The sequence below is a fragment of the Onychomys torridus genome, chromosome 20, assembly GCF_903995425.1.
Source record: "Onychomys torridus chromosome 20, mOncTor1.1, whole genome shotgun sequence".
NCBI classification, from domain to species: Eukaryota; Metazoa; Chordata; class Mammalia; order Rodentia; family Cricetidae; genus Onychomys; species Onychomys torridus.
Window position 1 is genome coordinate 19129960 of NC_050462.1, and position 16617 is coordinate 19146576.

The 16617-nt window shown below is 42.6% G+C and overlaps 1 protein-coding gene across 4 annotated transcripts in view; it reads left to right on the forward strand.

The window, feature by feature from the left end:
- Atp2b1 (ATPase plasma membrane Ca2+ transporting 1) overlaps positions 1–16617 on the forward strand; it is a 112959-nt gene that overhangs the window by 81302 nt on the left and 15040 nt on the right. For all 4 annotated transcript variants that reach the window (XM_036170178.1, XM_036170177.1, XM_036170179.1 and 1 more), the window contains exons 8-13: positions 511–672; positions 2137–2351; positions 4471–4713; positions 6107–6348; positions 9526–9763; positions 15821–16000. In XM_036170178.1, the coding sequence (XP_036026071.1) occupies positions 511–672; positions 2137–2351; positions 4471–4713; positions 6107–6348; positions 9526–9763; positions 15821–16000 (1280 nt within the window). The remainder of the gene's footprint in view (positions 1–510; positions 673–2136; positions 2352–4470; positions 4714–6106; positions 6349–9525; positions 9764–15820; positions 16001–16617) is intronic.

Here is a 16617-nt window from a genome sequence, read left to right on the forward strand (position 1 = left end):
ATAGTCTATATGTGGAATCCTATGTGATGCTCTACATATGATCCTAAATTACATGAGAAGAGGGATCTGGTTAGTCTTTGGATAGAACTTAATCCCTAACATCACTTGAAAAGAGATTTAGTGTTCTTAGATCTTATTTGAAGGACTGTGTACGCCTCATTCCTATCACTGAACGTGACATTCTTAAATCTGGAACAGTACCACAGTCTTAGGTCACTGTTGTCTTATCCCCTCTGGGTAACTACCCCCAGTGTACACACACACACACACACACACACACACACACACACACACACACACACACACACACACACACATACACACACACACACACACACACACACACACACACACACACACACGAGTGCTGAATGTTTATACTTCAGCCTTTTTCCTATAACAAACTGATTTTGGTTTTGTTTTTTCTTTAAAAAAAAAAAAAAAAAAAAGTTTTCAAAGTGTGAAGCATACCTTTACAATGCAGTGAGTTCGTGTTTTCTCTGAACTTAGCAAAAGCCCAGGACGGTGCAGCCATGGAGATGCAGCCTCTAAAGAGCGAAGAAGGGGCGGACGGTGACGAAAAGGACAAGAAGAAAGCCAATCTGCCCAAAAAAGAGAAGTCCGTTCTACAAGGGAAACTGACGAAACTGGCCGTGCAGATTGGCAAAGCAGGTGTGACTCGGAAGAAAGGGGGGTGCTGCTTTTCAAGTTCATCTGTACTTTACAGGTGTCTTTTGACACAGCGAGGGCTGGACATGGTTACTTGGCAAGTGTAAAGGATGTTAGAAGAATGTTTCCCTACTTCGTATGGGGCCTTTCGAATGACCGTAGACACTCAGAACATGATTGCAGCGCGCGGGCCCTTGCTCCTCCTGTCAGTGAGATAACCAGTGGTCAAGTGAAAATCAGTGCCCGCATTTGCTTAATTTACAAGCTTAATTTACAAGCCTCTCTCAATTTTTAGGGTCAGTCATGAAACAGGACTGTCAGGGAAGTTACTCAGTACAAATTATTGATGGTGACAGTTTCTTAGCACACATTTTGCTCAGCCTTTTATTGGCTGTCTGTGAAAAAATACATCTTTGTAAACATAATTTTGTTCCCCTGAAAACACGGGTAATTGTGAAGCTGAGATACGAAAATGCTGCATTCGCTACAAAGTGCCTGTGGAACCTAGGACTGCTCCTCGGGGGCAAGAAAGGAGAGCCTGTGGGTAAGGTAGCATTCCCGCAGCGTTCCCACCTTTTGACAGATGGCTGTATGTAAACGGCACGCATTATGACAGTCACGCAGCCAGGCTCATTGGACGTCCAGTGGGATCCTAGGTGAGGCAGCCTGTGTTCTGTACTAAATAAGGTTATTACTAATAGCAAATACATATATATATTAATCACTCAAACATAGTGTTGACTCATACTGCTGGGAAGGGTACACCTGAGGTAGTAATTGCATTTCGTGACTATTAGGTAGGGTATTAGGCCCAGATATTTAGACTTGCTTTATCTTTTCATATTCATTTCTAAGAGGCTAAATAACACATATCATAGAAGGGTAGATGTTTTGTAATATGTAGTTAAAGTTTATTTTTCTGAGTTAATGTGTCAGTGAAGATAGACAAAAAAATTTAGGAAATGATCTAGGTTATATATATATATGCTGAGGATCGAGCCCAGGGCCTTGCGCTTGCTAGGCAAGCGCTCTACCACTGAGCTAAATCCCCAACCCCTTATGTGTATATTTTTAAACATATGGTTAATTTCATTTTGAGACTCTTAAGTTGACCAGTCTTCCCAGCATCTTTGTGATGAACACGGCAAGCGCCAGCCTGCACTGACTTACTGGTTGCTTGTATTCGCCTCTCAACTTTGTCTGGGCCTTCGAAGACAAAACACAGTTATTAAAGAACCACAAAAGTTCCTCTCAGTTCTCTGGAGTCAGGGTTATACCTGGAAGCAAAACTTAACTCTGACAGGGGTCGGATGTGATGAATGGGGTACAAACTGGAAATAACAGCTTCTCAGAAAGATTAAAACAGACATAACCTAGCACGTTAGACTAGCCGTACCGTGGCTCACAGAGTTGGCAGCGGGTTGTGTCTGTGCTATTAAAACCGTTGCCCTTTCTCTGTCTTTCAAGGTCTACTGATGTCTGCCATCACAGTTATCATCTTAGTGTTATATTTTGTGATTGATACCTTCTGGGTCCAGAAGAGACCATGGCTGGCTGAGTGCACACCGATCTACATACAGTACTTTGTGAAGTTCTTCATTATTGGCGTCACGGTTCTGGTGGTTGCAGTACCCGAAGGTCTTCCGCTGGCGGTCACCATCTCATTGGCCTACTCAGTCAAGGTTCGTGGGAAGAGTTAGGAGACACGTTTAAAGCCTTGGCTGGACACTGCACACACTGGAAAGTGGAGGGTTTCCATTCCCTTAGAAATGTAGGCAGTGGTTCCACTATTTCTGTGCACACAGACCTGCTCACTTCATGGAGAGCCGCAGCCTTGCGAGATCTTATCACCCCCCTCTCCCATCCGTGAAATTGAGGCCAGGGTATGTTTAGAATAGGGCACAGGAGCGAGGACATTTTACTAGGGCCCAGTGCCTGAGGCTGCCTGTTTCTGCTTTTCTATTCCTACAGCGGAGTCTTCCCCACTTGTGGGCAGGGTTATGTTTCCAGAAACAATTCAGATAGATGCATGTGTGCAACCCGCTGCCTCCCTTCCTGTGGCCGCAAAGTCCCACCCATGCTGGCCCTTGCTTACCTACCTGTCGGTGCTCATCTGCCTCACTCACTCTCTGCTCCAGCCTACCCTGCTGCTTTCTAAACAGTCCATCTAGGGCTTTCCTAATAGCTGTGCAGGTTACCCTTGACAGAAGAATGCTGCTCTTGTAACTCGTGAAGTTAATTGGTTAGTAACATTTCTGATGGAGAGGAATCTAAGCGATCAGCTTCTGGGCTTATATTTTTTTCTTCAGTCTTCCAAATGGTTTACAAATGGCCAAGCAGGAAAATGTCTCTTGCTTGCTGTTCAAGTTTTCTTTAAATTACCGGGTCTGCACATTTGTGTGTCTCACAGTGTGTGTGTGTGGAAGTCAGAGGACGGTGGGCAAGAGTGGATTCTTTCCTTCGTGTCTGTGGGCCCTAGAGATCCAACTCAGGTGATTAGACTCGGACAGGTAGCTTTCACCCCCTGAACCACCCGCCGGTCCCTCCACTCTGTTTTCTCTTCAGGCATTTAACACAGCTTTTATAATTTAAAAGTTACAGGAAGGTGTTTGCAGAACACAGTTTCACCATCTATTTGTACTTTGTGTGTGCTCTAAAGTCATTAGAATAAATACTGATTTTAGACAAACCACCCATTTTGCAAAACTTGTCGTTAGTTCCTTTTGCATAGTCATTAATGATGTTACTTTTCCAGTTGATCGGGAAGATATAGATAAGTTGGTTGTGTTCCTTGAATAGAAGAGTGAGATCATTTTGCCCAAGGTCCTTTAAGCCTGTGTTGAATGTCTACTTGGGGCCTAGTAATCACCCTCTGTCCCTTCACTGTGTGTGGTCTTTATATTCCCTGTCGATGCTTCCTAAAATGGAACTGTTTCCTTCACTGCACAGTTCATTGTCTTAGTTTCTGATATTCAGATCATAAGTAATTTCAGAAGTACACATTTCTCTTTCCTATGTTTATTCAAAAATCTTTTTTTAAAAAATACTCTCCTGTGATTTAGTTATGGGTAGGGAAACCTTGGAAATGAATTCATGTAATTTCTGTGTGTGTGTGTGTGTGTGTGTGTGTGTGTGTGTGTGTGTGTGTGTGTCTGTAAGAGAGAGAGAGATTTTAACTTAAATGTCTTTCAGCTATTGTGAAAACTCTTGGCATCTTTGAAACTATCCTCTGTGGTTACAAATGAAAGCAGTGACGTCCACTCTGATCCTAAGGATGAAAATGTCTAGCATTTGGATTGGATTCGAGAGACTCAGTCATGTCTTTGAATGCTAACTCAGCCTTTAAAAGGGGAGGAAACAACCCCCACCACAGATTCTTCATTTTCTCTGAGTAGAGCTATGTTTTTGTTGGGAATTGCTAAGAGGTCTTTTTATGTCATACTTAATGAGACTTAGTCCTTTCTCTGGCATTACCGTAAGTACCACTATACCTGGACTGTTGTACGACATTTCACTAAGCATATCCCAGGCATGTAGCACATAAATATAGATGCTGAGATCTCTGTCAGATTATGTAATGCATCAGTAACATGGTTGAAACCATTCAGTGCTAGTAGTATTCTTTGAATACTCATTTGAATGGGTCACATATTTTAAAATCCTTCCAGTGTTAAGCTGACACTTTTTAAGCTGTGTTTGTATTCATTGACTTTATCATTGTAATGTAATGAGATGGTTGTCCTTCTGTGTAGTTTTACCTGTTTGAGATTGTCGGTTTGGTTTTGTTTCCTGTCCTTGTAGAAAATGATGAAGGATAACAACTTAGTGAGGCATCTGGATGCTTGTGAAACCATGGGGAACGCCACAGCTATTTGTTCAGATAAGACGGGAACATTGACAATGAACAGAATGACCGTTGTTCAAGCTTACATAAATGAACAGCATTATAAAAAGATTCCTGAGCCAGAAGCTATACCTGCAAATATTCTATCCTATCTAGTCACAGGAATTTCTGTGAATTGCGCTTATACGTCAAAAATACTGGTAAGATTCTTTTAATTTATATGCATGAAGGTGACTGTTTGTAATAGGATTACTCTAAGAGCTATTTACTTGTTTATTGTTATTGCTGGGTTTGTGTGCATGGTAGTATTTCTGTGCGCACAAATGCCACGGCGCACCTCTGGAGGTCAGAGGATAACTTTGTGGAAGTGTCCCACTTTCCCAGTTTACTTGTGCTCCAGGAATCAAACTCAGGCCTCTAGGCGTACACAGGGGCCAGAACCCCGAAGCCAGCTTCTAGCCCACACACGTACTTTCCTTTTCTTTTTGTTTTTAATCTTTAATTTCCGGTATTCAGAAACTCTGAAGTCTTACCGTCAGAACGCCAGGCTACATTCTGAGTTTCATTCTCGTTTGCCGCGGTGGGTATAGAACCCGGGGCCTCGTGTCTGCGAAGTCGGTGCTCTCCTACCGTTCTACTCACAGCCGACGGATTCATCCTACTGAATGATTGTGACTCAGTTGATTGTGTAACAGGCCTGCCTTGCCTGGCTGTCTCACGGTCAAACATCCAGTGTCAATTTAAAGAAATCCTGGAAGAAACCCAGAATGTGCCTTGTTGGGATTTCTCTTGGATTTAAAATGGGATTATTAAGATGTTAGAAATGAAATACCAGAAGTTTTTTTCAGTACTTCCTACCCATAAAGCTGTCTTTAGACCCTTTAAAAGCTCACAGAGGAACCATGGATTCTGTGAGAACTTTATTAAGGAATTCTCAACTTTTCAAGCTTGAAAATTTTGTTTAAACAGAAAGTATAACCCGAGTGTTTGACTTTTTTTTTTTTTTTTTTTTACTTTTTATTGTCTAGTGATTTACTAAATCATTGGGCAAAAGTTATATTGCAAGTTGGTGAATGGAAACATGGGTGGGTGGATGAGAGTTAGGAGATTCTGGTTCTAGACCTAGTCTTGCCATTTACTACTAGAAACTCTTGATTCTATAATTATAAACAAGGACTTTATTTTTTGAATTACTTAATATATACATATTCAATGAAAATGGGACAAGGTATTAAAATTAAGTCGCACTATATATGAGGAGTTAAGTAGAAGATAGGTACATCTTATGTCATTTAATTAAAAGGACATAAGAACTCCTATCTGTAGCTACTGAAGCCACCACCATGGTAGTTGGAAAGCTTGACTTCTGGATGTTCCCTTGACCAGCAACTAGCTGGGCTGAGATGGAATCCATGTCACCACCCTTCCCCAAACTCATTTCTACCTTACCTATGTCCTTCTTTGAAGTTCTCATGTTAGAAGACCTTTTCCATGTCATTTTGTTTCAGAAACTATATCCTGTTTTACATTTTAAGTTGAATTTTTAGTAGGGAAGCAAGATAATGCTAGCTTCTAACCCTTATTCTTTTACAGCCACCAGAGAAAGAGGGCGGACTACCTCGTCATGTGGGAAATAAAACAGAATGTGCCTTGTTGGGATTCCTCTTGGATTTAAAACGGGATTATCAAGATGTTAGAAATGAAATACCAGAAGAAGCACTGTACAAAGTCTACACCTTCAATTCTGTTAGGAAGTCCATGAGTACAGTCCTGAAAAATTCAGATGGAAGTTACCGCATCTTCAGCAAGGGTGCATCTGAGATAATGCTGAAAAAGTAAGCATGGAGTGCTTGGAGGAACAAGCCGACTGTTGGATATGGAATACCTCTGTGTGCTGTTGGCGTCCTCTGTGAACATCGTGCATCTGATAGCATCACAGAGCTTTGGAGCATACTTCTGGTATCCAGAGAGTTGCCCACTGGGTTCTGCCTCTCACACTCTAGCTTCTAATTTCTCAACATTTTGCTCTAGGGAAAATAAGTCTCTTACATTTAGTGTGGTAGTTTAAGTAAGGTAAACTTAAGTGTTTCAGTTGTTTGATTTTTGTTTTGTTTTTTTTAAGAGATGTTGATTCCATTATTTTTATACAGTCTTTAAAAGATCCCCTTTTGTTTTCGTTTTTTGTTTGTTTGGTAAGTTTGGGTTTTGGATTTATTTGTTTGTTTGTTTAAGTTTTTTCGAGGCAGGGTTGCTCTTTGTAGACCAGGCTAGTCTCAAACTCATCGAACCTTCTGCCTCTGCCTCCTGTGTGCTGGGATTAAAGGCATGCGCCACTACCAGTCAGTGAAAGATCCCCATTTGTATCAAAGGGAAGTTTATATTTATGCTGCTGCATTGTCTTTTAAGTCTAACCTCTTACATATTTTATATAAAATCTTTGTTTCTTTGCCCTTTTATAGTTCCATAGTTTCAAAGTTAACATTCCGTGTAGAAAGATATAATTCTACATTTATGTTATCACAGCTATTAAAATTATTTTGATTTCTTTTATTCTAATAGAGAAATAGAGAAGTATTAGAAAAACATTAGAACGATTTTGGAAAACTGGAGTTACCTTTAAAACATTTTAAATGTTTCTGCTGTTAGATTGCTTGTGTATGGTTTTATAATTTAATCTTATTTTACTGAGCACCTGACACATTATAGTCTTAATAGCCTTAAGAGACTAAGTACATTTTTAAAAGCAGCTTTTGGTAAATTGATCAAGTTACCTTACTGTCTTGTCTTAGTTTTTGTTTTGGGAAAGAATCTCGTGTATCTCAGGCTGTCCCCCTCGGCTCCCTGCTCCTAAGTTCTGGGATTACAGGCATTTGCCCCCATTCTGGCTATGCAGTACCGGGGATCTGACCCAGGCCTCCTTGAACTGGCACTCCTGGTCCAGGCACAAGCTTTTAGCGGAGAGGTGGCATTTAAAACTGGTTTGGGGATGAGTTGAGTGAGGACTTCAAGGTGACAGGATGCAGTTGTCCTATCCTGTATAGTTAAGCAGGAAGTGAGAAGATTTTGTGCGACCTAGATCACAAATGGCTTTCTCATATCCATAGCATACTTAGTTATGTGATTTCAGTGTGACAGGTTAGAAACCTGTTGTAGTCCTGGCGTGCTTGGTGACGGGTAAATGGCAAAGGAGAGTTGTTTTGTTTGTTTGTTTTTAAATCAAAATCAGGCATTGCCTCTGTCCTCGCAACTCATTAGCTTTGAAATCTGAGGCAGAATTTTTTTCTCCTGACTTTCCATTCTCCATTCGGAAAGGGGGTGGCGGCCCGCAGCGAAGCAAAGCAAAGCCTGTAAATTTCTCCCGCAGAGGTTGATGGGTAGTAAGTGTACAGTAACTCACAGTGATGTTTATATTCTGATTAAAGACTTGAGTGTTAGACTGGGCAGGTAAGAATGAATAAACTAGGTAATACCATTACAGCATCTTTTTTTGTTTGTTTGTTTGAGCTGAGGATCAAACCCAGGGCCTTGTGCTTGCTAGCTTTACCACTGAGCTAAATCCCCAGCCCTAAAGCGTCTTTCATCGAAGTTCTGTGACTGTAAGCTAGACATGGGGATGGGCTGTATGCGTATAAATGCGTATACTAGCATTTGAAAGTCATGGAGATTAGATTTTTTTTTTAAGATTTATTTATTATATATACAGTGTTCTGCCTACATGTATGCCTGCAGACCAGAAGTGGGCACCAGATCTCATCATACAGATGGTTGTGAGCCACCGTGTGGTTGCTGGGAATTGAACTCAGGACCTCTGGAAGAGCAGCCAGTGCTCTTAACCTCTGAGCCATCTCTCCAGCCCGGGGATTAGAAATTAGACACCAGCCTGGACTACATAGTGAAACCTCGTTTAAAAGTCAGAAACCAAGAAAGCTGTGACTGGAGACAGGAACTGATTCCAGGCCAGCGTGAAGGGAGTCTGATGCCGGGGATGGATGAAACAGCGGTTGTTATTCCGCAGTAGCTCTGGCTGGGAGGGGAGAGCCCCGAGGAGGAAGCAGCATGGAAGCCAAAGGAATGAGCACCTGACCACTGAGAGAAGAGCAATGTGGGGCTGAGGAGGTGGCCGTACTTTGGGGTGATGTTGACGGTACCGGCACGGGTAGGGAGCAGATCGCGTTCAGTGCCGTGCACCGAGGGGAAAAGGGCTGGCAGGACACTTCCGCACTGACCAGGGAGCCTTAGAAAGCGGTCGAACAGAAAGCGTGGCTTTAACAGACACCTCCGTGGAAACACACAGGAGGGCATCACCAAGAGAGGAGGAGTATAGAAGATGTGACTTCACTCTGTGCTAGGGGGAATCTAGGGGCTAGTCTCACTAAAAATTTAACGATTTTGATGTAATCTTTCCCTAATAGAAAGCCTACTTTGATGTTTTAACAAAAAGATTCTCTCTCTCTCTCTTTTTTTTTTCTCTTTTGTGGTTAAAACAATATTGGTGATGAAATAACCTCACAGGTAAGGGGTTGATTTGAACTTACCCTGAGTGTTTTAAAAAGAGAAAATATTTTGTGTGACTACTTTGTGAAAATGGTTTAAAAATAGCATTTCCAAAGAGGAAAATCTAGAGACTATCTGTGGTAACTAGTTAAAAACCATAGGCCGGTCGGTGGTGGCACACACCTTTAATCCCAGCACTCGAGAGGCAGAGGCAGGCGGATCTCTGTGAGTTCAAGGCCAGCCTGGGCTACCGAGTGAGTTCCAGGACAGGCACAAAGCTACACAGAGAAACCCTGTCTCGAAAAAACCAAAACAAAAAACCATAGACAAGAGCCATCCAGGTGAGACCTGTTTAGTCAAGGGGGGGGAGTCAACAAGTCTATAAAATGCACAGTTTGAGATCCCCTCACCTCCAGCTGTCAGACCCCCGTGATCTCCCTTGCCTTGCAGTTGACTTAGATGGCATCAGCTCTTTCTTTTGTTAATTATGGATGTTTGCATTCATTGTTTCCTTTTAGGTGTTTCAAAATCTTGAGTGCTAATGGTGAGGCAAAAGTATTCAGACCCAGGGACCGCGATGATATTGTGAAAACTGTGATTGAGCCGATGGCATCAGAAGGCCTGAGAACCATATGCCTGGCATTCAGAGATTTTCCAGCGGGAGAGCCAGAACCAGAGTGGGACAACGAGAATGATGTCGTCACTGGCCTTACCTGCATTGCTGTTGTGGGGATTGAAGATCCTGTGAGGCCTGAGGTGGTGAAATCTCCTGTTCTGCATGTGTAGAATCTTGTGCTATAGTGGATCTAGGCATTGACCCTAACCAGTCTTCCAGTACAACTCCCGATGTTCATGATTCTTTACTCTCTGTGAACTGAAAATGAGCGGGCTAATCATGGAACAATAGTAAAATAGCATGGATTAGTTGTCAGTGAGACAACTTCCCTGGTCTCCGGTGTGGCTATGGCACCAGAACCTGGCACAGTACCTTAACTGTGCATTTTCAATTGACGTTTAACTTAATAATGAATGTCATTAAGTGGTCAGCTTTTATTCTGCAGACCAGGACTCTATCCAAGCAGAGCTTTCAGGGAAGACAGAAATGCCTCAGTTTCTCTCAGTACAAAAGCCACTGGCTGTGTATGTCTGTCATGTTCTTGAGGTGGGGTTCATCCAACTGGAGAATTGTTGATTTACATTTAAACATCTGCCATATCTAATAGCAGAGAACATTAGCCTTTGTCTTTTAAATTAATGGAAATTTTTGTTTCCTTGCTGGCTTTTGGTTTTGAAGTGTATCCCAGACTCTGTTCTGGGTACAAGAGACAGAAAGAATTTAGAAATCCGGTCCCTGGCTTCAAAGAAGTCAGTGTCTTGGGTGACTGTGGACACAGTGCTTAATGTTAGTCCCTTGCCAGTTATATACAGAGTGTGTTGTATAATTAGAGACCCAGGGGGTATCAGCCTAATCTAAAGCAATAGCACCTTTTTTATTAAGTTTTTTTTCTGAGTGGTTCACATGTAACTTCATTTAGTGTTTACCTGGTGGTTGTAATATTAATTACTCTGATTTGACAGGAAAATACTGAGATGTGTGGGGACCTTAGACGTGGTATGTTCAGATCCTAGCTCTGACTCTAAAACAGAAGTTAAAAAGATTATCAAACTGTATTCCTCACTGTAGGGTTCAAATAAGACTTCTTACAGGTTGGTGACTTGTCTTGAGTCTCGGGATAATGAGCTAAAGAAGGTAGGACAGGCAGCTCTGGGAACACGCTGAGTACATCTCAGCCAAGAAGGCACAAAGCAAAAGATACTTTAGCTCCATGATGATATTGAGTAATTTATTCAGCCCTTAATACTGGGCAACTGAGAACAGGAAATACTGACTTCAGTGAGCAAAATAGTCAGAGGATGTACATGCTGGAAGAAAGTGCCCCACCTCCTTAGTACGGGGAAGGATGCCTAGACAGTGTGCCAGTGGGCGGGGGCGGGGCTTTGTGAGGAATTCTGATGATCCCCGTGCTCATAACCTGTGGAGTTTAAATGGGAAAGGGGATGGCTGTGATGACGCAGATGGAAATGTGACATGACATGGACTCTTGTAAGAGTGCAAGGTTTGCAAAGGAGCTGCACGGCGTAATAAAATAATTGAGGAAGACTATATTAAGAATTTGAGCCGAAATGAAATATGGTGGCTTACTATGAGCCAGGCATATAAATAGCCACAAGAAGAACATTCCAGACTATATTCGTCAAGGCTCTCCAGAGGAACAGAACTTACAGCATGAACCTATATGTCTATAGAAAGGGCATTTATTAGACTGGCTTACATACAGAGTGTGGTCCAGCTAGTCCAACAGTGGCAATCTGCCAATGGGAGAATTCAGGAGTTGTTCAGTCCGTGAGACACCAGAATCCTGAAGAAGTAGGCCCTAATGCCAGTGAAGGAAGGAACTGGCCAGTGAGAGGGGGAGAGCAAGCAGGCAAAAGGAGCAAGCTTCCTTGTTTCACGTCCTTTGGGTGGGCTGCCAGCGGACGGGGTGGCCCACATGAAAGGTGGGTCTTCCCACCTAGAGATCCAGATTGAAAGTGGGTCTCTACACTTTAGTTTAATTAAGAAACTATCCCTCACCACGACCCAACCACTTGGGCTCTAGTTAATTCGGAGGTAGTCAGATTGACAACCAAGAACAGCCAGTACACAGTCAGGCAGCAAAACGTGCAGGGGACTGCCAGTGAGCAAACCATACCCAGTCTGTACAGATGAAGATGGAACGGAAGCCAGTGCAGTGCTGAGTGTAAAGAAGCAGGAGATGAGATTATCCACGGCCTAACTAAACTCTAAGGGCCTCTGAGTTCTTCTACAGTTTCGATACTGTAGCATTATTGTGTGCTAAAATACCATTTTGAAGACTGGAAAGAGAGAAAGGGAAGCAGAACCCCCAGTGGGATTTTTGCACCAATCTTCATCAGTAAGTGCTTGGACTCCAGTTTTGACAGGGATTATGAAAGATGACTTCAGAGGTAGGCTAGTGGGGATGAAAAAATAGGTTAGGTTTGAGTATGCTGGGTTTGTTGATTCTGTTGAGGTGTATGAGACACCCTGTGTGTGTCAAGTAGGCTTTTGGACCTGTAAGCCAACAAAATAGTCTAGGCTGGAGAAATTACGAGGCAAAAAGAGAGATCTTGGGGAAATTGTATAGCCAGAGAAACAGGTAGAGGCCGAGAGCCAATTAGAAGCCTTACAAAGGAGGAGGAGCCAGTCTCTACCTTGCAGAATTTGATGGGTGATAGGGGACATTTCCATGCCACAGAGTAAAACAGAACAGTGGCTTGAGAGATGAAGCTAGATTCAGTTTGGGGTTTTGCAGTTTCACAGACTCATCTAACATCCCGATCAATGATGTTCATCAACCTTTGGTGATAGGAAAACCAAGGGCCGTCAAACTGCCCCTTGGCTCACAGCTAAATCCCATCTAATAGAATACTAAGTCAGGATATCTGTGCCTTTGTCTGTTACAGAAACTTCAATTTCCCTTAGGTCCATTATATTGTTGGCATTTTAGTTGGGGAGAGTCGTCATCTTTAAAACATTAACTGGCCTTCTTCATGAAATGAGATAGGTGTATGGGGCAGATGGGATAAGGGAGTAGGAACCAGCTTCCCTGATGTCTGGCCTGTGCAATTCTGAATCAGGAATCTTGATGGAGGATACAGAACAAATCAGTTTTCCTGAAGCTGCCTGGGAATTTGCACAAGATGTATCTGCCACCTTGCTTTAGTACCCTACTTGGAAAAATGGAGGCAGTTTGTAAAATGCAGGTTAGAAATGCTTTCCTGTTTAGTGGGAGTAGAAAACCAGTCTTAGTTTATCATCATTAATCAACTGACTTAAGATAGAATTCCTGGACCATCCAAGTCTCCCAACTTAAGTGTGGTCTGATAGTGCTTCCTGATAGTTAGGCTGATGTCATCACAGCCAATCAGAGTGCTTTCATTCACCTGAGACCAAAGCTCCATAGTCACTAGTACCCATTCCCTCTTCCCCCCCATCCTGCATCCTGTGGTGCCAGGCACTTGTGTGATGTCTGTGTCTACATTTACCTACCTAGAACTTTAAAAAAACAACAAAAAACTATTCTTCTTAGCTCATTATAATTAAATATTGACTGGTGCTGTGGGATGTTCTGTATGTCAAATGTGTTGCTCTGATTGGTTAAAATAAATAAAGTACTGATTGGCCAGTAGCCAGGCAGAAAGGATAAGGTAGGCAGGACAAGGAAGAGGAAAAGGCTGGGAAATGAAAGGCTGGGGGAGAGACACCGCCAGCCGCCGCCATGACAAGAAGGATGTAAGGTAATGGTAAGCTACGAGTCATGTGACAAAGTATAGATACAAAAATGGGTTAATTTAAGATAAAAAAAAAGTAGATAACAAAAAGCCTGCCACGGCCATACAGTTTGTAAACAATATAAGTCTCTATGTGTTTACTTGGTTGGTTCTGAGCGTCTATGGGCCTGGCAGGTGAGAGAGAGTTGTCCTGACTGTGGGCAGGTAGGAAAACTCTAACTACAGACTGGCCTACATCTCACCATTCCCCCTACCTTTTAAACTCCCAAGTTGTGGTGACCAACATCCACTCTGCCCTTCCTAAATACTACCCCCACATAGTTTTAAACCAATCCCAGTCTCTCCACACTGTCCTCCCTGTCTAAATGATCCCAGATAAGTTTCCAGTCAGAGGTTTTGCTTAGATGTTTGAGCTAAAGTGTATCTTGAGATGTCAGGAGATACATTATATTTAAACAACTAGCCAGTACTTCATCAATCAGTTCTTGATTAAAAAATCAATAACCCAGCGTCACTAGGACCTCCTCTAGTACCTGGCACCCAGTAAACATCAGCTCCAGGGAGTGTAGAGAAGGCTCCCCTCCAGAGCTACAGATAACTGAGAGTTGACAGGGAGATGAAAGCAATATAAACCTGTAAACTTAGATACATATTTAAGTTGTTCCTAATTATTTATGTGTTCTAAGACTATCAGATACCCTGCTATTTATTTGTACCACCCTTGAAAAGTATCCCTGTGCTATTTCTTCAGAAACATTAAATTCAGAAGCACAATAAATACTAAGCTCTGATTATTTACCAGATAATTAAATATGTACATAAATGAAAGAAATTGCTAAATTAGAGATAAAGTAAAGGTCCTGCTTTGAGAAACAGTTAGACTTGCAGAGGACATGAAGAAACATATTACATACCTGTAATATGTTGGGGTGGCCAATAATAGAGATATTTAATAATAAGATGAAGGCCACGTTCATCTGGGTAGCTAATTCAGTGGAGCTCCAGAGAAGTTATATTTAAACTGGGCTTGGAATAGTCATAGGCAGGCCGCTCTCAGGACTAATTTAGTACTTCTCCTTCTGCATGTATGTATGTATGTATGTATGTATGTATGTATGTATGTATGTATGTGATGTGTGGAACGTGGAGAGATTACACACAGGAGAATCTCTCCTTTCTCTTAAAATTGAAAATTGCGGGCCATAGGCTCTCTTCATTCTCCCATAAAAACCAAACCTGGCGAGAGCTGAGTAACACTTTGACTAAGCGTTTTTTTTTTCCCCTTGGGTGTGTCACTATCACCATATTTTCCTCGTTGCCGCTGTCTGCACGGCCCTGAAGCCCTCTGAACTTGCAGCCTCTGCTCTAGCTGTGGTCTGTATGGGCTTTCTGGCCAGAGGAACAGGAAAGGCTTTTCTGAGCAAACTACAGTAGCAGAAACAACACACAGTGCCGCGTCAGTCCATCTGTAGTAGAGAAAAGTTTCAGTGTGTCTCGAGAACTCTCCCGAGGCCATCTGTTACTCTCCGTACTGAGAGCACTGAGCTTTGTGCGTAACAGCTGAGGAGTCACAGCGTAGTTGTAACACGTGTTGCCATGTGAAAGAGAATTCTCCCGTACAGTAAATCAGACATTTTAAAGAAGAAGCAACAGAGAGTCGAGGACAGCAGTTAAAGCTGTTGCAATAAGCCCCGGGGGTAGAACTGACTCAGGAGAAGCTGCAGACAGAATCTGTTAGGACTCGTTGGGCCTTAATGGAAGCATAGGGAGGAAATGGAAGAGGAATTAGAGTTGACTCCCAGGTTAGTTTAGAAAGCATACGGTACCAAATTGTGATGCCCACTTTGTAGACGGATCCTTGAATACAGACAGACAGCTCTCAGAGTGTGAAGGAAGGGTGCAGGTTTAAAGTCCTTAGCTCATAAATGGTTTGGAGGTAGACAGAAGATGGACTAGGATACTGCTGACTCTCGACCTCCCTAACGCTGCCCCTTTAATACAGTTGGGACTCCTAACCTTACAGATATTTCTGTGACTATTTCTCATAACTTTAACTTTGCCGCTATTATGAACTGAAATGTGAATATCTAAGAGGCAGGATATCTGGTCCCAACCCTCGGGTTGAGAATCACTGGATTAGGAGAAAGGGAAATCGAAGGGAGCCATCTGTAAGTAAGTGTTTCACTCTGGGGTCCCCTGGGCAGGAAACCTGAATCGTTGACAACTACCACATAAGAATTGCCTGATGGGCACGAGGCTCTCGCTAACATTGGGAAGTTCGTATGTGCAGTAAGGATGGCAGCTGGAAATGGCCAGCAGTGCTAGAAAAGAAGACGTCATTGGCAGTGATGGAGATCAAGTTGTCAGTTGTGGGCTTGGGAGGGCATACTTGCTCAGTGGGATGTTACTCTTTGGAAATAATTTGCTGTCCTATGGATTTTTCTTTCCTGTGTAAATCAGGTGCCAGAGGCAATAAAGAAGTGTCAGAGAGCCGGAATTACTGTGCGCATGGTCACTGGGGATAATATTAATACTGCTCGCGCTATTGCTACCAAATGTGGTATTTTACACCCAGGGGAAGATTTCCTTTGCTTAGAAGGTAAAGATTTTAACCGAAGAATACGAAATGAGAAAGGAGAGGTAAGAATTTTTTTTAAGTTTTACATTGATATGCGTAGTGTATTGGTAATTTCTTCAGCCAATACACATTGAATATACATTCTCTGTTAGGCGCTATACATCAATAATGCTGATCAGAAGCAAAACCGTCTTGTGGTCTAGGAGATAGGAACAGTGGTTCTGAAAGGGCTTATGTGTTGCAAGAATGCTTTACGAAAGGAGTCAGGCATGTCTAGACTGCTTTCGTAAATACTGTACTACCTACCACCAAGAGTAACAAGGTGGGCTGGAAGAGCTGAATTGGAGAGGAAGTCAGGAGACCCTCCATCCTCAGAGTTCTCATGCTAAGGAAGGGCATGTTCATAGGCAGTGGGGGAGTTTTTCAAGATTTGACCTTAAGGTGTAGAGAGCAGCGGTTTTTAAACCTGTACGTGAATCAGAACCACCGAGACGGCTTGTTAAAACCCACGTTGACATGCCCCACTCAAGAGTATTTATTGAGGGCCCTGCCCAAGAATGCAATTCTAGACGTTCCAAGGAGTTTCTATTACTACTTTGGACCATAATAAAGAACCACTGGTAAACAGCAGCTCGCTGACTTGGAATGATAAGACTAGTGTTGGCACATCTTAACCTCA